The sequence below is a fragment of the Notamacropus eugenii genome, chromosome 3 (assembly GCF_028372415.1).
Source record: "Notamacropus eugenii isolate mMacEug1 chromosome 3, mMacEug1.pri_v2, whole genome shotgun sequence".
NCBI lineage: Eukaryota > Metazoa > Chordata > Mammalia > Diprotodontia > Macropodidae > Notamacropus > Notamacropus eugenii.
The window spans coordinates 122,162,177-122,184,817 of NC_092874.1; the positions used below are offsets into that span (position 1 = coordinate 122,162,177).

Genomic DNA, 22,641 nt, shown 5'->3' on the forward strand with positions numbered 1-22,641 from the left:
TTTGCCTTTGTTGAAGACAGTGATGATAACAATCCTGGGAAAAATCATTTGTGCCCTCTGGTAGGCAAACTGTTATTAATAATTCATTCTTGATAGTACTTCAGACATTTTACATTACCACCTAACACTAACAGGACATTTCAATTTTTCAAAGTTTTCAATTTTTGATAATTATGGAGCTTATTCAAGAAACTCAGCCACTGCAGAGAATTTATGAAAGTAGAAAGAGAAGAGGTACAGAGGAGGAGAAGATACAGACAGATGTGGTCTTTACCTGTGCAGAGAATAGCCACATTGATATATTACAAATCCACCAGAAAGTCAAGAAATTCTCTTGTTCTTTAATAATAAAACTGCTCCCCACTAGGTACACACAAGGAAACAGAAAGACAGAGAATGTGTTTATTCAATGAACTGGTAATAGAATCAGCATCATGGGTACATAATAAGCCTTTAGACTTCAGACACTGTGAAATATTACACATCCTTCCTATAGGGAGCATTCTTTCATTTATTATTACTGACCACCTAATTTGAAAATCTCTCCTCCAGGTATGGAGGATTACAGGAGAATGAACAAAACAAGGCTCCTATTGCCACAAACATTACCATCTACTAGGGAAGAGGAGAAATACAACTATGTAGAATATAAGAAGGAATGTTATGACACAATGCACAGATATATAAAGTGCTACAGGAAGTTGGATGCATGGAGATGAATGGGTTGTGGATACTTCAATGAGAAGTATTTTATCTGGGATTTGAAGGATAAATAGGAATTAAACAGATTGGCTGGGGACACTATAGTTTAAGGGCCCAGAATGAGGAAAAATCCAGAGGCGGGAAAGTACAGAGCATGTCTCCAGAACACCAAATAGATCAGCTTGACTCTAACTTGGGAGTATGTGAAAGCAAATAGTCAGAGAAATGGCTGGAAAGGTACGCTACACTGTATCTTTGAAAGGCTGAACTGCCAGGTTAAGGAAGTTGGATTTTATTCAGGAAGTAATTTTTTCAAAGGGTAAGATATGATCAAAGGAAGATTAATCTGGCAGTGACTTGGTGGATGGATTGGATAGAGGGACAGCCTGGAGTCAGGGAGACTAGTTTGGAGGTTACTGCAATAGTATAATTAGGGTTTGAAGTAAAAGGGGTAGGGGAAGCTGGAACAGAGAAAAGAGCAAAGATGTGAGAAACTGTGGGGATAGAAATGACAGGGTCTGAGAGGAGAATCTGAAATCAAAGATGGCTCTGAGTTTTCCAGATTAGCTGATGCACAAGATGCTAATATCTTTGGCAGAAATGGGGAAATCAGGAAGGGAGGTCAGCTACCTTTGTGAATACATTTGGTTTGTACGATCTAGTTTGGAAAATGCTGCCCCTAGCCATCAAGTGAACTTCCTAAACTGTGGCTTCAGCATGAATTCCCAAGAGGCAGGGCACATTCACAAGAGGCTTTACTGTCAATGGATCTGTGTTTTATCATGTGACTTAAAGGGTTAAGTGATTTCTTCTTACTGCACCTCGGTTTCTCTTTCTTTTGTGAAGACGAACTAAAACGGAATGACTTTTGTTCTAATTAAGGGAAATGGAGGGAACTCATTACATTTGGGGGGTTGGGAGGAGGAAGAGGAGAGATGCTTTTATACAAATGTAGGCTGCCCAGTGATTTTGGCTTCCCTGCTAATGCAGGACAAGAACTGGATGTGATTGTGTCCTAGGCTGAAATAAATATGCATGGGAAGAGGCCAGAGCAGCAGGACCTTGAATAGCTTTGGCTATGACTGCAAAAGGTCAATTCTTTACCAACCAAACCAAAGGCAGGTGCTCAGAGGACTAAAGGGCAAGAGCTCAGGAGGCAATGACCTGCTAGGTATAGCTAACTTTTCCCACCTGCTTTCCCATCTGATCACTCCACATACAGGGGTGCAGGGACTGTGACATGGAAGCCACCTGGTTTAGGCCACCTGCTACTCCATCAAGCTGTGGGCCTGCCTGACCAAAAAGAGTTCACAAAAAAAAAATAGATAAGGAGGAATCACTTTCCTCCAGCTTAGAGTGAGGCTCCTCATTACTTAACCAATTCTCCCATGACTCTGGACTCCATTGACCTACACGCTCCTACCCAGAAGCATGCTGCAATCATATACTGACCCCCAGGTCATGCTTTCCCCCTCTCTTTCCTGTTCCCACAAGAGCTTCAATATTTAACAGTTCACCCATAAGCTTTGTCCTCAACATAAAGCTGACACTCCTCCCAAATACTCTGGTTTTTCAGTATGTCAACCTTCTAAATTTCCATACAAAATTTCACCTCAGCTCAGAGTGATATGGTTACATTTCTGATCTCAACATTACTCAAAACTGTCCTAACTCCATGATCCAGAATTCTGAAGCTCTTTGTCATCTCCTATTCCCTTATCTCTTCACATGGTTCACTCCAAAACTTGACTACTTTGAGTCCTCATCAAGATCTACAGCATCTTAAGTTTGTTACTTCTCTGGCCTCTTGTTACTTCCTAAACAATCTTGACCCTGCTGTAAACTGCTCACCATCTTTGAATGTCATTCATAGCTTGTCAAACTCCAGTCCTCAGGTAATTCCCACTATCAGTCTTTCCTGCTTCTACTTAGTTCTGCTGAAAACCAACTGAAATTATACAGCTCTGCCAAACTAGCCGCACAAGGCTGTGTGGTGGTTCTGAGTTATGACTTTTAGGCACACTCCCCCTAGTATTTGTTCTAAATATCCTATTCTTGCTGCAAGTCCCCTACAGAGTGGTATTGAACTTAAGTAGAAGTCCTAAATTTACTTGGAATATCACAAATTAATATTATTCTATGTAATATTTTTATTTTGTTAAACATTTCCCAATTACATTCTAATCTGGCTGGGAATTTTGCCTGAGTTTGAGACTTCTTTCCTAAGAAAATAGAGGCCATCTGGAGTGAGCTCCCTCTTCTCCCCTGTTTTAAACCTCAAATTTCTCTACTGTTCTCCATCCTCTCTTTCTTTCCTTTCCTCCAGTCTGAGGAAGAGGTGACCTTTATTCTTGTCAGAAACATCCTTCCATCCCATTCTTGATCATTTTCTTGACACACACACACACACACGCATGCACTCACACACACATACACGCACATATGCACACACGGAGACAGACACACACGGAGACAGACACACAGACACACCCCTTTCAGTCTTTCCTGATCTCCTGGCTCAAGTTCTGCTGATACAAACATAGCTGGGTTTCCCTCCCTCATCCTCCAAACACCTTCCCTTGATCCCACCATTCTCTTCCCCAAACTCCTAGCTATATCCCTACATGTCTGCCTCCACTAAGCACCTCCAACTCATTTCTCCACCCCATGAAATTAGGCTTGCAACCCCAACACTTGACAAAATGCTCTTCTTATATTTATATTGGGGGCAGGCAGAAGTGTACAGATACTCACCCAGAGTGTGTGCTTATACTTTTGATCTCAACATTAATCGAAGCTGTACTACTTCCATGATCCAGAATTCTGGAGCTGTTCTTCATCTCCTATCCCCCTATCTCTTCACATGGCTCACTTGTAAACTTGATTACTTTCAGAGGGTAACTACACCCTCCCCCCCACCCCCCACCGTCACATATATATGCATACTATCTATATATACACAAAGTAGGCAAATATAAGGGAGAGCACTACTGGTTTGATCCTCCTTCAGTCTCTTTTGCTGAGTTGTCATCTGTTTCTATGTGAAGGGTTCTTAATTAGCCAAGGACATCTCCCGCCTTCTATCCTGGGTCCAATTCTCTTCTGTCTTGTAGACTTCATAATTTCTCAATGGTTCATGTATTACCTCAATGAAGATGGGTGAGTAATCTATACATCCTGGCCTAATCCCTCTAGAGAATTATAGTCTCACATCACTCACTGACACATATCACTACTTGGATATCCTGTCGGCACCTCAAATGGACTATATCTAAAATGGATTTTGCTTTCTTTCCCTCCATAATAAACCACCTCTCCCCCACAAACATCTTTTTCTGTTGAGGACAAACTGTTCTTCTAGGGGATCCCACACTCACAAATTTGTGGTCGTTTATGGAGTCTCCTTTGCCCTTCACTTAAAATCATTGACCAGGTTTTGTCAATTCTACTTTATCATCTTTCACATTTGTTGCCATCTGTCCCCTCATGTGACCACAATTCTTGTTAGGCTCTCATCTCCTCCAATCTGTATTACTGTGACAGACTTCTAATGGCTTCCTGTCTCTTCTCTCTTTTTTATACTTTTCACAAAACTGCCAAATAAGTAATAGTCCAAAAACATGGATCTAATCATGCCAATACCTTTTCCAAGAAGCTTCAGTGATTCAACTGCCTGAAAGATAATAGAAAATTCCTCAGGTTGGCATTTCAAACGTCCCTAATCTGGTCCCAGTGTGATTTCCTACTCTGCCCCTTGAGGAACTCTACAATCCAGCCAAATAATATGAGCTTTTCTTGAGTTTGCCATTCCATTTCTCTAGTCTCTGTGTCTTGGCATATAGTAACCCTGCCCATGCCTGGAAGACAATTTCTCTTTAGCTTTGTCTCAGAATCCTAAGTTTCCTCCAAGACTCATACTAGATTCTAGCTCCTATAGGAAATTAATCAGGAACCCCTTAAATTGAGGACTCCCTAACGCCTTTTGCAAATTACCCTCCATTTACTTTACATGTTTTCATGTTTTACCTACCAGTAGAAGGAATGTGAACTCCTCAATGGAAGAGATTGCTTTTTTGTTTCTGTCTCTGTATCCATCAAATCCAGTACGTTTTGCAAATGCTGACTCAAAGACAATGGAACATGTAGGGAACTGCTTCACTCAACAATCCTGACTGACTATATTATGCACACAGAGAACTCTATGATTTCTATGGCAAAAGAAATCTGTCCAAAAGAAAGTCATCACTCAGGATCCTTAAGTTGAATCCAATCATCCAGCAGAACATTCAAAATTTAAAACTATACCAAGAGAGTGTCCAGGTGAGCCTGTTATGTAAGTTGCCTACACTAATCCTGCCAAATCCTGCTCTGTGGGTGCAACTACAAAGCAAAGAAAAAGGTGCCCAAAGCCTCTAATCACCTGGCTTTGACGCACAGGAGCAAAATGCCTAGGTTTACAAATTTTGGAAAATTCCTTTTAAAATCTTTTCAAACATGAAATGATCAAGTGCGAAAACTAATTAACAAACAGTGGATCTGTGTTCTTAGGCAGGTGAATTTGATAGAGATTGGGGAAGGAAAACGAGGGGGGAAGAAACAGCTATCTGCTGGCAATTTCAGAGATATTCCTCTCCTGGTGCCCTTTGTAGTGATCACTGGGAAGAAGATCATTACTTAAACACATTCACAGCTTTACAGAAGTGACAAGTCCAGGAGGAAAAATGTTCTGCCCATTTAGTAATTAACTATCCAATCTGATTTTCTAATCCACGAACTCCACAAACAGAGAGCACAGACAGAGTCATTTGGTAACTAGGGTTTTGCCACAAGTATCACAACTGGTCATTACTGTTCCTTTTATTTAGATGTTATACTCATATTGAGGTTTAGCAAAGGAAGAAAAGAAGTGAGAAGCTGCTTTTATGACAAGGAATTAAAGCCTGTGGCTATTAATTCACTCTCTGTTGGTCTCTCCAAAGACAAACTCAACCTAGCTCCTCAGCTTATCCTGGAAACCCACCAATGAGGTCATGATGGATATGAAGTATGCAACAAAAGGACAATCCAAACACTGTTTGTTCTTCCCTCAGAGCCCCTGGGCCACACAGCATGGAACTGGGTTCCAGAGCAACCCAAAGAGACTTCTTGTTCCAAAAAGCAGAAGCCTTTCCAAGAAGTTAGAAGTAGAGAGCATACATATTTCCTCCCCACAAGGATTGCTACTCTGCATTTAGAAGTTTCAGAATGGCCTCCTGATTTATAGAGACTAACAAGAAAGAGTCTTTGCTCTTTTCCTCTATGGCATATAATTACGACAGTTAGGAAGAACTGTATCTTGTTGGTTAGGCCTATGAAGATTGGAACACCATGGAGAGCCATCACAGCTTTCTGAGATATTGGAGTTCACATAATATATAAGCACACTGTGTGGCTGCAGAGGAAAAAAAAACTGTAAATGGTAACTGTGAGTCTGCATATGTTGTTTTCTTCAAAACACAAGTTACTCAAAGAAATGTCTTTTGAGTTGGAATAATTACTTATAAAGTACAAATGCCATGTGATTTCTGATACAAAGTTAAGCCAAGTTATTATGGTATGCTATCCTAGCCTGGAAAGAAAGGTACAAGAGTTTTCATAATTTTGCTGCATCTGTGAATTGGGCCAGCTTTACTCAGCTGCTTTTCTTTTCGGATTTCCTCTTCATTGTTTTCTTTCCCCTGTAGACCCAAGAGTAGCCAAGTTTCTCCAAAGAGAGACTCCAGAAACCAAAGTCTAGCTCCTCAGCAAAGTCTAGAGTCTTTCTTCCTCTTCCTTTAAGAGCAATAGCTGATTGCAGGGTCTTACAACAATCAGTCACTCAAAGGAATACCAAGCAGCCCTCTTAAGGGGTCTATGAGATGACCTAGACTAGAAATGACCATTGGGCAGTGGCTATGTGCTTCAATCCTGTAGTTCTCAAAGACTTGTTTATTTCCCATAACTCAACCCATTTACTGAGGTTTGAGAAGAGGACACAATTTGCTTACACATAGCCTCAGGAAAACACATTTACTGAGAAGAAATGGATACATGCCTCTTAGGAAAACAAGGCAATCACATGGGGGGATAACAAGTGGCCTCTTCATTTTTCTCCCCATAAAAGCAAATTCTTTTCAAGAAGCTAATATAGTTATGAGAATGCCTGGATAGCAAATAATAAGACAAGTATGCCTCTTAAGTGTTCAAAGATGGGTGAAGGAAAGGGAGTGAGGCAAAATGATGGTTTTTCCCTTATAGATGACAGCCTCTGTGAAATACCTATTGTAAATAAATAACTTTATTATTTTCCAGCAGAGAAGAAATGAAGCAATTTGCTCCTTGAGTGGATAAATGGAAATTGCCCAAAGTGCATGATTCATAGTCTTGCTGGCTTGGGACATATTAAGCTTCTATAAAACACAGGAGAAGAGAGATGTATATGTAGTGACAAGAGAGGCAGGTTTTCCCTTTCATATCAACTTTAGTACAACACAGGATTACTGTAGTGGTGGAAGGAAACAAAGGGAATGTCATGCCCAAGGTTTCATTAAAAGTTTGGCACTAAGGACACCTGAAAACAATTAGGTTCTTCACAAGTATTCTGAGGCTTTCCCATAAATAAGATGGCAGGAGAGGAACTTCAAGTAGGTAGTATCACCCTAGAGAATCTTATCAAATAGCGTGCCAGTAATTTCCCACAACGGTCCTATTTCAAAGCCTCACTGTACCACGGAAGGGTGATCATTCCTAGGTTTTGGAAGGCTATACCAGCTGAACACAAGCAGTGCCTACCAAGTAGAAAAGGCTTTTAGATAGTAACCTGGCAACAGACTTTAAGTGCAATATTTAAGGCCTGGCCTAGCTTTATTAGGAAAGGTTCCCTACCAGGTTGGCTTTAGGTTTGTGAATTTTTCAGTCACAGTAAATCTCCAACATCACTTATGAAGTTATACAACAATAAGGATCTACATTGATAGTGGACCAAAAATGAGATCATGGATTTTTAATGTATTGAAGTGTTATAACTGGCAATATGAATTTGGAGTTCTCTTCATTCTAGTTGGGTGCTGCAATTAAGTTTTCTACCTCTCATTTTCTAGAATAGTGAGAAAGAGGAAGAGGGAAGGTAAATCACCTGCCCAACATTCAGAGCACACTGCCAAAGAAGCAGTGATGTTGGCAAGTAAACCCAGAAAGCTTGGCTTTCTATCCTGTAAACTCTGAAAGGAGATAAGGAATGGATTTCATTACAATCTCCAAATGTCAAAGAATTTTGCTTCAAGAGACAAGATACAATGGCAATTATTAGGTTGCACGTTATAGAGGCAGGGTGAAAAAAAGGAGACCGAAAAGAGTCACATACAGCCCTTCAGAATGACAATTTTTTCCCTTGTAGATCCAATAATCATTTAAATTTCTGAGCCTCAATTGCTAGTTAGAAATAATGGATTCTTCATGGGCCCCAGATTATTCAGAAGGAATGAAAATACCACCAACATAGGTGAAAAGAAGTCAAGTGCTACGGAAAATACATGCAACTTACCTGCAAGTAGGAAGGTAATGAGGCAGGTTTCCTTTGGCAAGTAGAGTTTGAGGCGAGAACCACTGAAAACATATTCCACCACAGCTTCAGAACGACCAGCTCGCTGGAGGAAAGGCAGAAACTGCTTGGCTTTCTGGGTGTCCTGTTCAGGAGAAAGAATAAAAAGAGTCAGTCATAAGGTGATGGCACCATTTTCTTCCTGGGCCTTAGGACCAAGGCACAACTGAATAGCAGAACCTAGGAACATGTGGATAATCAAGAATTACAGGCCATATGACATACATATGAGACAATTAATGTTCTATTTTTATTAGTACTAAGTACAGTCAATTTATAGAGACAAAAATGTCCATCTTATAACAGAACTGGCACTCCTGCCCATAAGAATTCTTTCTCTGCATCACTCTCCTTTCTCATTAAGTTACTCTCAGAGCCCTTTCACTACTTGCTCAGAAAACAATTCTGGCTCATTTTTCTCCTTCAATATATGAGATTCAAAGCTCACTACACATGATTAAACCATGATCTTCAAAACTCTATATAAATCAACTGATATCCTTTGATCATGTGCCAATAATTTGCTCCCTTTGTATACATCTAGGGTTCAGACAAGACAGAGGGACATAATTTAAGTTGGTAAGGTACTAAAGTCAAGGAAAAACTGTGATAGCTTGACAAACATCACTAAAGCAAACACAGGAAATGATATTAATCTAACATTGAGAACTGTATCATATACATTACCTCTGAACTTCTCCAGATAGCAAATTCTTTCAATGACAGAGATAAAAATTCAAAATCAAATTTTATAGTTTGCTTAATCTTAGAAATTACACTTGAGATCACCACGAGGCAGCACACACTTCAGCAAAATTTGCAATGTGGGATCATATTAAAACTCACATTCTCTACTTTAAATCCTTCTTTTATTTTCTTTCAATTGTCCAATCCTAAATCTCAAGGCAATTAAACTAGTAAGTACTATCACTCGGAAGATATCTGAAGAAGCATAGACTATATGTTTACAATTAAGAGGTTTGTGACAAACAGACATTCCTTAGAAACAACCCAGGTGACATACCAGACAGCAGTAAAATACTTTCTTTCTTTTGCCACACTTAGTATTAATCACACATTAACTCCAAACTCTCTATGAGGGCAGAAGGTTCTCCACATTTTTCTGACTCCAATGACACAACTAATCTATGCTGCTGCAATCTCTTACTTTCAATCTTTGCTCCTAGCAACAGAGCTATTATAACTAAATTAATGCATATTAGATAATGAAAATTTAACAAGCCATCAAGTAGCTGAGAGTATTCGTAGCAGCGGAGGAGACACAAAGGTGCCTTGGAGCCACATGTATCCAGAGAAGCTAGTAAAGTAGGCAGGGATCAAAACAATATTTACAGTAATAGGATTCATCCTCTCTTCAAATAGAGAAATGCAGAAAAGAAACACAATAATCTATTGACTCAAAGCTTTTCCACTACCACCACCATTTTATTAAAAATAAAAATGAGGTGACATACAGCTTAGCTTGGTTGAAATTCTTCCCCTGCACAACTGAGTACAACATGTTGTTGTTGTTCAGTCATTTCAGTGGCATCTGGCTCTTCATGATCCCGTTCAGGGTTTTATTGGCTGACATACTGGAGTGGTTTGCCATTTACCTTTCCAGATCATTTTATAGATGAGGAAACTCGGGCAAACGACAATCAAGTGACTTGCTCAGAGTCACACACCTACTAAGTGTCAGAGACCAGATCTGAACTGAAGTCTTCATGACTCCAGGCATGGCACGCATATCTACTGTGGCACCTACCTACCCCTGAGGACAACATATATACAAACAAATGCCCATAAACATTTATGTGCAAATACTTCACCTGTAGCTGGAAAAGGCCTAGAATATCTAAGTATGACAAATATTATGGGGCATAAAACACTAGAAATATTAAAACTCTTTGGACATCAAAATCTAGGGCACCATACACCTAAGTTGGATCTTCCAATACAGCAATAAATTCTTGAGCTAAACACATGACAATACAAGTTCAGTGAATGACACTAAAAGTGTTTGGCACCAAAGCAAAAGAAGTATGTATTTTTACACACACACACACTCACATACACACACACACACACACACACTCACTCTAGATGCCTTCTAGATTTACCTGGAAAGTAAGCTAATAAAAAATCTGAACCAACCAACAATGTAGCCATTTATCGTAGCATTTTTGATTTTAAAAATGAATTGTAAAGGATGGATCTACTGCTAGAGGCAAACTTTCTTCCTCTTAGTTAAGCCACTAGTCCAGTTCATCAAGGGGCCTATGTCTTCAGACTGTGAAAGGGGGGAAAGCGATGGGAATTCACTGCTGCAGTGTTTTTAAAAATTTTTTTAAATCAATAGGATGTTCTTAGCTGCTTCCCAAAACTCAATCCACAACTCAGCAGTCTCTGTTCCATAAAGGACATATTGGGAGACAGCACAGGGAATCTGAAATGCCACTTTTTAAGATAAAGGTTAAAGATGAATGCTGGTTGTAACAACTCCAAGCTGAAAGTCAATTTTAAAAGTCTCCTTTCAAAACCAGTGATGTTTATATTCAGAAGCCAAAAGTTCATAGGAAAAAAATGAATCTCCTGATTCATATAATCAATCTTTAGGGAAGCAAACCCATACCTAGGATATGGACCATCCATTTAGTAACAAGCCAGTGATAGAAAAATTGTTCCAGGTGAACTATCTTTGTCCTTAGCTAAACTCTATGCTGTATCATTCACAATGTGACTACAAAGTACTTCCAGATAGAAGTCATAAAAAAAATATAAATATGCATCTTTAAATTTAATTCTTTTTAAGTTTAAATAAATAACTTTAAATCTCTTTTCAAGAGAATTACGTGCCTATACTTTTGGACAGAGAAGAGTCAGTGAGAGAAGGATCCGCACAACATTTCAGTGACTGCTTTTGACTTCAAAAAGAGTATAACTTTTCTTGGTAAGAATGATGTAATGATCATATAGGCTTGATTTTAGTAAAGTAGAAGCTGTCTTCAGTCTCAATCACAGTCATCACAGGAGAGTCTTTTGGAGTCTTTAAATATAAGCCTGGGGCTTCCTTATTCTTCCAACACGTACTTTTTTGTTGTCCTAAAAGTACAAAGAAACGAGGCCTATATTCTTTTCCTCTAACTTTAGTTTCATAGTAGATCAAATGCAAAGTTGAGTAAGACAGAATGACAAGTTCCCTCAGGTGACACACAACTTACCCACAAATCATCTCTGCCCCCTCAGGATAGAAATGGAAATTGTTTACTCTGGGAATACTGATTTTATTACTGGGAGATTGACTTGGGAGTCCTGTTAAACGGCTTGCCCCCCAGAGGTGTGGTGTAGCTCCAGAAATGTGTTTCTATTCCTTAAGTTCCTTTCTAAGATTCTATTTATTGCTGTGAAAAAGGTTCAGTTGTTTAATGAAGTTTTAAAGTCTAAAGAGCTCCATTAAAAAGATATGGTTTTAAAAAAGAGTAGATTAAGACCCAGAATTAGAAACCACAACATCTTTTTCCTTCCTATTGTCATCAGATATTTTACTAATATAACTTTTGCTTCTTGGATAATCCAGGGACATGATTCAATAGAGAATAATGAAGCTTAATATTATTACAGAACTTAATATTTGCAAGGAATTTCTCAAGAGAATTCTCAAGAGAATGGTCAAAACTAAGCCCAAATGTGTCAGGGTGACTGAAACAATTTTTAAAAAGATAAAGAAAAATAAGGGAAAGAAATTTCACAGGAAAAAGGATCCTTGTAAAATAGAAAGCCTAAAGAAGTAAATAAATAAAACACAACTGATACAGGAGAGATCCCAATACAGTAAACAAATACTACAGGGTAGAAGTAAGGAGAAATCTGTATACAGACCATGACTAACAATAACAAATACATTTGCAAAAGAGAGAATGGCCTGCAAGAACCTTGAGAATATTTTAAAAGCACAATAAAAGATATAAACAAAGATATGACATTGATAAAACTGGAAATAACATTTCTGAAAGGTTGTAACTGCAACGACCATTTTTTCCAGTTCTCAGCCTTGTAATGGTCTCTATGCTCCTTTTGAATCTATTGACCAGTTCTGCCTCCTACAATTTCTCCTCACTTCATTTTTACAACAGTGCCTTCTTATTCTCCTCTGACCTGTCTGACCGCTCCTTATTTGAAATATCCTTAGCTGTATCATCAACCATGTTCCATTTTGAACTGTGAGGATGCCAAGATTCAGTACTGGGAGTTATCCTCTTCTCTCTACATCCCCACAGTAGAATGTCAGATCTATGGGGACAGGGACTGTTTGACTTTTAAATTTATATCCTGGCATTTAGCACAGGCTATGGAAAAAAAACCAAAACAAAACTTGTTAACTGACTGCCAAACTCATCAGCTCTAATTAGTTCATTAATGATTATTTTTAATGTTTTTATCTTTCTACATTTCATTCTCTGCCAAGAGATAAAACAGATACTTTGTCACTAGTCTTTTGAAGTCTTTAGAAATTGTCTGCCTTTATATTACTGTGGTCACTGCATAAAATGTTCTCCTGTTCTGATCATTTCAAACTGCATCAGTTCACACAAGTCTTTCCAGGTTTTTCTAAATCTACAATATTCTTCGTTTCTTGAAGTATAATTTCTTGTACTGATATCTGAGGACAATAAGAAGGAAAAAGATGTTGTGGTACTTAGACATTTCCCAACTAATTGCGATCCTTCTGTTTTCAGGTCTTTGTTAAAACAAAAAGTTCTACCACAAGCATTTGTGTACATGTGCATCATTTTACATAGTTTTTGACCTCTTTGAAGATGTGTATCTAGCAATGGTATGATTTGGTCAAGGAGGTTCCAATTCTAAATCAATGGTCTTATGAATCTTATAAATATAATGTACCCCCCCCAAATGTCAATAAATGCATTTATTGACAAATATGACAAAATACATTTATTTTTATTAAAAACGATAAAAAGCATGGGACAAAAGCTGGACCTTTCTCTAACATAGCAAAGTGTCTATTTAAACTCCAGAGTCATTATTCTAAGAAGAAATACTTGGGGCCTAGCCAAAAAGATCAGCCCTTAAGCAAGAATTTCCACTAGCGCTACTATTATTTGATACAGTGCTAGAGAAATAAAAAAAAAAGAAAATGAAGGAATAAACATTGGTAAAGAGGCAACATAATTATCAGTTTCTGAAAATAATATGATCTACTTAGAAAACTATATTCAACTAAAATTAACTAGAGTAACTTTAGCATTACGGATATAAAATAGACCCATAAATCAAAAACCTTCATCTAGATTAACAAAAAGTAAAGGCAGGAGACTGAGAAATTTCGTTCAAAATAATTATTGAATATGTACAATTTTTAGGAGTCCATCTACCAAAGGCCATATAGGAATTGTATGAATAAAATACTTAAAATTTTATTTTTTAAAAAATATTTTTATAGAAATAAAAACAGATAAAATAATTGGAGAATGATTAATTGCTCAAGGTTGGACTAATATAATATAAATTATAATATTACCAAAGCTAATTTATTATTGCATGAAATTTAATGAGGAAACATGGAATGCAATTTGGCAGAAAATAGGTTTAGATCAACATTCCATCCTATATCCACAATAAAGTCCAAAGAGATACATGTCCTAGATATAAAAGGTCACATCATAAATAAAGAGAAAAGGGAAGGAAATACTTTTCACAACTATAGATGAAGACAAAATACATGATTCTGGTTACGTAAGAAGACTTCTATCCATACAAAAAATATGCAGAGCAGCAGTATTTATATAATGGCAAAGATGGGAAAAATAGGTGCCCTTCAGGGAATGATTGAAGAAACTATGAGATAGTAACACCCTTGTGTTTTCAGTGTTATAGAAAACTCCCTGGTTAGGACACTTGCTCTGCCAATGCAGACAGGCATCTTCTCTGTAAGTTATTATGACACCAGGTTTGCCTGGCTCTATTCACCATACCATGCTACCTCTCCAAATTGTGTACCTTAATATAATACTGTTGTACCACACAGAACAGTGAATATGAAAAAAATATGGATGGCTACTTTATGAAATGGTGCAGTAAATAATATAGAAGGAAAAGAATATGTACAATTATGTAAATGAAGACAATGTTAAATGACACCAAAAGTGATCAAAAGCATAGGATAATTATAGGGCTAATTTAAAAAGCAAACACTTTCTTTTGATGGACAACTATTAAAGTTTAAGTTTATATGTACTATTAGTTGCAATCAGTCCATTATGTTTTGGGGGACTACATATTGCCAGACTATAAAGCGGGGGAGCATCATAAGACATACTCAAAATTTTATCACTAGAACATTTTTGCAAAACAAAGAGTTTATCAATTATTTCAATTTGCTTTTCATTATCAAATAATAGGATTCTGAAAATTAATTTATATTGAACTTGACACAAAGGTAAGAATATTTGCGGAGACTTTTCCTAAGTAAGGCCACTAGCATAATGCTGAAAGTATTTCTGACTGATGATACCACCTCAGGATAGGGACATTTAGTTAGCACATAATACTGTCAAATCCCCATGAACAGAGATTATAGAAATAATCTAAGCCAAACCTCATCATTGTTCTTTGCCAAAGACACAGCTGAGGGCTTTCTCCTAGCCTTTTGCTATCTGTCACAATATTTTTTCTCTATTCTCTCTTTCTCAACTAAGAAGAACAATCTTTTTTACTGATATTATTTTTACAGTCTGTCTTTCTAAGTCAACTACTCCTAGGAATTTTTTATTGTTTCGGATAAACTTGTTTAAAGTAGCATTTAGTACATTTAATCTATCAATGAGGATAGCATCTTTTTAAGGAATGTTTCTGCCTCCTCAAAGCACTTTGAAATTGAGAAGGTAATGATGCAATAAATAGGCACAAGGTAACTTCATCTGGAAAGCAAAAAAACCCGTTAAGAGCAATACCTCAATTCTATAGGAAAAGGTCATTAAAGACTTTGTAGAAAAGAACATGAGTTGGAGGGTGACTGCTGGAAAGAAATCCAAAGAAAATCTATGAGGAATAACTGTAAGTTCTCTAGCCACAGGGTCACCCAGGCTAAAACTGGGTTTAAGGACATCTGTCTAGGTGATGCAGTGGTCACAGTGATGGACCTGGAGTCAGGAAGGCTCATCTTCCAGAGTTCAAAACTGATCTCAGACACTTAGAGGCTGTGTGACCCCAGGCAAGTCACTCAACCCTGTTTGCCTGAGTTTCCTCATCTATAAAATGAGCTAGAGAAGGAAATGGTAAATTGCTCGAGTATCTTGGCCAAGAAAACCCCCAAAGGGGTCAAGAATGTTGCTTCATTGGCACAACTAAGAGAATTAGGTATCATAAAATGATGTGAACAAAGAGCAAAGTTATTTGGCGAAGATAGGAGAGGGCTTTACTGAGAAATATCACCTGTAGATGAGGAAGACATTATTGATTTCTTTTATCATTCACTTATTCAACATTTACTGATTGCCTTTTATGTGCAAGCCACTCCCAGAGTACTAAATAGGTTATAAAAATGACTGACTCAAGGAAACTAAAGCTATTCTGCTGCTTCATTATGGCATGTAAGTGACCCTGGTTTCTAAGAGGTTATACCAGTAGAACACAAGCAGTTCCTATTAAACTGGAAATTTTGTGAATAAGGACTCAATGAGGTATTACACGTCCGTCAACTAAAGACCCAACTAGAAACCTGACTTCATAATGATGAAATTTTTTTGACATAGCAACTCATAGAGACATGAACTGAGGCTGAGAGGTTATGGTCTATGAAACTGGAGGGAATATCAATGTTAAAAGATGTCTGAAGCAAAGACAATGAAATCTTGAGGTACAGAAGGAAGACTATAAAGTAGTTCTCTAAGTTAAGTTCTCTAAGATCTGTTTAAAAGCTTTCAGAGAAGGAAGATTAGGATGTGATTTTGGTAAGATAAGCTTTGTGTCTTCTACACTGAAAGTTCCCACAGATACAACCAACCAATAAAACTCTTGACACTTGTTAAAGTGGTTCTTAGGATGTGGCACTAAAGCAGATGGTAATATCTCTTTTTTTCATATAATTTCTACCAACAAAATGATAAAGTTTCTGATGCTGAATCATATGACAATGCCAAGGAGTGCTGACTACCAGAGCACTGGGCCTTAAACCAGAAATTATATCACTGCTCACATGAACCAATTAATTCTTAAGGATTATTTTGTTGTTCGTTAAGAGAAAAATTAGTCTAGCCTCCCTAGCAGGGATTTAAAAGTTTTAAATGTTGTTCCAACAACATCACATCTCACAGCCACTTTCATGATCCCCCCCACCCCGCTTTCCCTTCCATGTTTGGATCACTGATGAAGAGATAATTCTCCTTCCAAAAGTTAACCCTTTTACTTACACCCTTGTAAGGAAATGTTTAAAGGGTCAGATCCTCCAGTCTCTTTAAGCAGCTTGCCAACTCCATCATTCATCCTCAGTTTCTCCAAGTAAGCTAGCTACAATATGCCCAAATCTTTTATAGTTTTAAAAGTTAAACAAATAAAAAACCCTTCATTTAACACTCCTATCTCCTCAACTTACAGCTCTTTTCCCTTTCAAAGTCAAGACTGAAGTGGAGGGAGTGTTGGTGCACGATTTTCTGTTTGCAGATGATTGTGCACTCAACGCAGCCTCTGAAGCTGAGATGCAATAAAGTATGGATCCATTCTCTGCTGCTTGTGCTAATTTTGGCCTGATAATTAACACCAAAAACAGATGTTCTCCACCAGCCATCACCGCATCATCCATACATGGAACCATTGGTTACAACAAATGGAGAAATGACTATTGTGGAGAAGTTCACTTACCTTACCACCATACCTTTCAGGGATGTACACACAGATGAAGAGGTTGATACATGCATTGCCAGAGTTAGTTCAGTGCTTGGAAGGCCCCAAAGGAAAGAGTGGGACAGAAGAGGTATTAGGCTACCTACCAAACAGAAGGTCTACAGGGCTGTTGTGTTGATCTCATTGTTGTATGCCCGTGAAACCTGAACAGGAAAGTGGATCATTTCCATTTGAATTGTCTTAAGAAGACTCTGAGGATCACCTGGCAATATGCGGTACTGGATACTTTTTTGAACTAAACTACTAAGTATTCAAACTCTACTCTAGAGAGTGCAACTCTGATGGGTTGATCATGTTTTCTGACCTAAAAGTCTATTTTATGGAGAATTCATGCAATGCAAGCACTCACATGGTGAAAAAGTGATACAAGGATACTCTTAAGATCTCTCTGAAGAACTCCGGAATCAATTATGTGACATGGGAGACTGGCAAATAATTGCCCACCACGGCATGCTTGCAACAATGAAGGGACTATGCTCTATGAGCAAAGAAAAATTGTAGTAGCTTAAAAGAAATGTGAGACGTGCAAATTTAAAGCTATCTCCACTCCAAATGTTCATATGGATTATTCATGTCCAATCTGTGGCAGACCATTCTAAGTTCAGTATTCTGATCAGCCAAAGTTGGACACATTGTACTTTGATTCCAACATAGTAAAGTTATTGACATCTACTTCAAGAATGAAGGTCAGGCAACAACCAACCAAGCAATATTTATTGTATACATTTCCTCACCTTTTACTAATTTCTCAAGCTAACGTAATTTGGCTTATGAGCCTACCACTCTTCTGAAACTTCTCTCTTTCAAGTTATCAACTACTTTAACAGCTAAATCCAATCCTCATTCTACTGGACCTTTCTGCAGTTTCTGACCCTTTAAACATTTCCTTTCTTTTAGTTATCTTGGATCTCTTCCTAAAAGTATGAACTGTTACAATCTCGTCAGATTCTCCACCATCATTTGAAAAGCCATGCTCTTAAGGAAGGTTTATGTATATTTAGTTCAAATTACCTTGGGGGATAATTGGAAGAAGAATATAAGTTGTGTTCAACTATAAGCATATTTTTTACCATGTAAAAGCTATTCACTGTATCAATCCTAACTGAAGCTAGTAGACACTCAAGAGCTTCAGTATCAAAGTAATAAACTATTGGGGCATGTTATCTTAGCAACAGCAAAGAAGGAAACCCTTCAAAACATCAATGCACGGTAGCCACAATGTCAGAATTCAGTAATAAAGAGGGAGAAAGAATGCTGGATTTGGAGTCAGATGTGGGGATGGGTTTCTCACCAGTGTGACCTTGACCAAGTCACTCAATCTGAATCTGAGTTTTCTAATCTTTAAAATGAGGGTTTGGGGACAACTTATTTTGCTTATTTAATATGAGATTTTTTAAAAGTGTTTTTTTTTAAAATTGGGGCTAGTGAAGGGAATGGGAAGAAAGGGGCTGATGATTCCCAACCCCCCCCCCCAAAGAAATAAAAAGTGGGGAGTGAGAGGAGCATTTTAAGAAACAGACAAAAGAGAACAAAGGGAAACTTAAAGACAGATACAGACAAATGGGACAGCTTTGACAATAATATACTGAATTTAAAATGTAATTTTGAAAAGAAATGAAAACTGCAATGGAGATTTTTTTTTGTTTCATGTGCACTCCAGTTCTCTGATATTTTTATGTGTAAATGCTCAGGTTTGTCAAATTCACAACAAGAAAATTTAAATGATATCAACAGAAATAAAATAAGTTTGGGCTAGATGATATGTAAATGTCCCTTCAAGTTCTAAAATTATGAACCTCTGAAACAAGGGTATACCATTCTATCCTGAGGGTCACTATGCTATGCTAAAATTCAATGTGGAGGAAAGAAAATGTACTCTTTGGTCAAACTTATATGGTTAAGACTTTACTTATAACCTAAAGAAATAATCAGAAACAAAACAAAGCATTTATTTGAATATTTTTAATGGATCTGTGGTTTCACCTCTGTAGGGAGTTCCTTATGAGGAAATGTCCAATATCAATGCAAGACAGAACTGTCTGCAACTTCAGACTCTTAGTGACTTACCCAGGGTGAACCAAGGCATTAACTTTCAGAGGTGAGACCCATGTTTTCCTGATCCTGATCTGGATCTTTACCCACTGTGCCATGCTGCCTCTCCAGCCGAACAGCAGCAACAAAATAAAAATGAAAGACTGTGCCATTCATTCTTTCTTGAGCCTTCAAAACAGTCCCCTCTTTACATCATATGCCAGTGAGGGAAACGGTACAAATCCCTAGGGAGAAACTTATAAAATCAAGATAACGGAAGGAAGGCTGCCTTTAGCTGAAGCTGAAATAGCTCTCTAGGGACGTGTTTGCCTCCTCAGCAGTCACGGGCTGAAGTTCTGCCTCCACCATTACCAGGCATGGCAGTTGCCATCTCAGGTTTCTTTGCTGCCACCCAGAGGAAAATTTTGGCTTAACTCTTTTCTGTTGCTTCTGTTTCAGGTAGGGGTGCCTTTAATTTCTGACCTCAGGCTGCGTGCTAGAAGGCTCTTTAATATTCTCTTGGCTTCAAGTTGCCTGGGCTTCAGACCTTGGGTTTAAGTGTTATTTATTGCTCTCAATGTCAGACCCCCTGGGCTAGGTGCTAGAGGGCTATTCATCACATTTCTAAATTGTCTCCCCCCACCCCGCCGCCCCCGGCATTATTTCTTAGTGGCATCAAAATGACCCAACAAACAGCTCCTGAGAACACCTCACTTTTCCCCTAAAAGTGTCTTCATGTCAAGACTATGTTAAATATACATTTACAATGTTAAAGACTTACTGGGTACCAGGTATTATGCTGTACACTAGGAAATCAAAGAAAAACAGGATCCCTGGCCTCAAGGAACACATTTTATTTAAGGAGAAAACACACAAAACATAATTATATGCACAAAACATATAAAAGAGTAACTGTAAGGTAATCATAGCAGGAAAGTAGGTAGGGGTGGAGGGAGAGAATAGGAAAGTTCTCCTGAAGTAAACAGGAGGAACTCAGAAGGAAGGAGAGCATTGCAGGTAAGGGGAACAGCCAGAGAAAAGTCAGAAAGTCAGGAAACAGGTAAGGTGTCTGTCATCTTCAGCCTCCGCTCTTATATGTGTATTAAGGCAGTAACTTTCTACTTCTTTCCCACACCAAAGGTAGGAAACATGACTCCTCTGTCTACATCAGAATCAATCCTTTGTCAGTCTTTTCAACTCTTGTCAAGTCCTGCCATGCAGACATTGTCTTGCTAAGCCTCAAGGAGACACCAAAGCACTGGAATGGAGTGGGTGAGCGGAGAACAAGTACCCTACTCCTCATTTTTGTCATTCAAGATGATGCTTGTGTGGACCCAAAAGATTTTCTATCAGAATAGCATGCTAATCCTTGGAATTTTGTAACTGAAAAATAACAGGAGGAATAGGGAAGGTACAACTATGACTCACTCCTCAACGAGCTCTACAGTGGAAGACAAACAGGGTTCTCATCACTTTTTTTTGGAGAAAACCAAAGAATCTTGCTTCAGCTCTCAATGCCAGTTGACATTTTAATTTAGGGAGATGTTTTATGACTGCTTATAGGAATCTTTGTAGCTATTATCAGCTTACGAAATAAATAAATAAAAAGGAAAACAATAGGGATATGCTCTCTCTTTAAGGTAGCAAGAAACACTGCCTTCCCTTAATTCCCAATCCCCTCCAATCACAGCTAATTTAATCTTTGTTGGTGTGCCTTATTTGTATTCCAATCAACCCACTTTAGCACTTGGTACCATTTTATTCCCTCTTCTCTGGAGGTATCGTAAAAAAATGTGGAACTAGTTATTACTTTTATATGAAGAAAAGAAAACCAGATACCACAATGAGCAGGATATCTTATAAAGGGCTGAAATGAAGTTGGCTATGCCACAGGGAGAAACTCCGACTGTGTCTAAGCCCACCAGTTCCTCAAAAAAAAAAAAATAAAAAAATAAAATATTAATTGAGTAGCGGGTCATCAATAGACTTTCATTAAGTGATACATGTAGTTCTCAAACCTCTCTCTAGCACAGAACCTCATTCAAACTTGGATGTCAACATTACAACAGCATAGAACATGTGGTCAAGGTTCCCAATAGCCTATTTCTTTATAGACTACTTTTGAGAATGGAATAAGATGACTTTTTAGGGGTCCCACTGTGCCAATCACCTCTCCTTCTGGAAGAGGGGCAGGGGGATTGAGTTGTAACCTGCTATACTGCTCTTTGTTCCCTGAACCTCACATATAGAAAAAAGGGAAAGGTTAATGTTTATACTTCAGAAAGCAATTACTCATTTCTTCCTAGGACCCTATCCTTTTCTGTCTGCGTTATCAAATACCATCTTGAAATCCTGCTCATCCAAAATATCTTTTTAAGAGCTAGGTATCTTAATTGGGAGAGTTATTAGATACAGTATAGGGAATTTTTTCAAACTCTCCTTAGCAGGAGTTCTCCCTTTCCTTCCATTCATTATATACTAAAACAAAGGAAACAGAGCACATAAGCAAGGGGGATAAAGTGTTAGTTAACTACAAAGAATCAAGAACATAAAATCCCCATACTACTACATACACGTGCAGTACTGAGCATGTATACATTTGTCAGGCTATTAGGAACGTGGATGCTGAAACTCCAATTCCCATGCAGTGAAGCAAATTTAATTTCTCAGATACAAAGTAAAACATGGCAAAGGGCTTACTTAATTAAGGCAGTCCAACTAAAGGAAAGAGCAGTATGGCTGAGAAACACATCCTAAGCCAATAAGGGGTAAAAAAAGAAATGATATTTTTTTAAACTGTATTTTATCTCTGATTTAGCCTGTATATATATTTTCTTTTTAAATGCATAGCTGCTGCTTGCAAGTCTCCCCATTAGCCTATAAGATACTTGAACAAAGAGTCCGTTTTTGCCTTTCTTTGTAACCCCCAGCACTAAGCACAGTATCAGACACATAAGAAATGTTTAATAAATACTTGTTAACTTACACAGGTAGAAAAAAAAAGTCTAGATGCACTGTCAGTTTCTAGTATTCTTATGTAGTTATTTTCACATTGGTGATATCATAAGATTCACTAAAGTACATTTTCCTTTAAGTGAAAAATCACTTCCAAAAGAAAAAAAAACCTGAATAAAATTTAATTTAAACACTGATGAAGAGTCTATTGTATAGAAAGTAATTATGTCTATGACATATCCAATAACTTTTAAGTTTTATCAATATTACAGCTTCATGCCTCTTGGCAAACCTTTTCTCTTTCTTCTGTTCCCACTGCCCCATGCAAATATAGGTCCCTCATTATCATCTTTCTGGACAATTTTAAATAAGCTTAAAACAAGTTTGTATAGTCACTCTTATCTGTAATAAAC

The 22,641-nt window shown here is 37.8% G+C and overlaps 1 protein-coding gene across 1 annotated transcript in view; it reads right to left on the reverse strand.

The window, feature by feature from the left end:
* The window catches only part of SND1 (staphylococcal nuclease and tudor domain containing 1), a 498,025-nt gene that overhangs the window by 173,970 nt on the left and 301,414 nt on the right, over positions 1–22,641 (reverse strand). Inside the window, exon 15 of the mRNA XM_072652826.1 lies at positions 8,264–8,405. Coding sequence (XP_072508927.1) covers positions 8,264–8,405 — 142 coding nt within the window. The remainder of the gene's footprint in view (positions 1–8,263; positions 8,406–22,641) is intronic.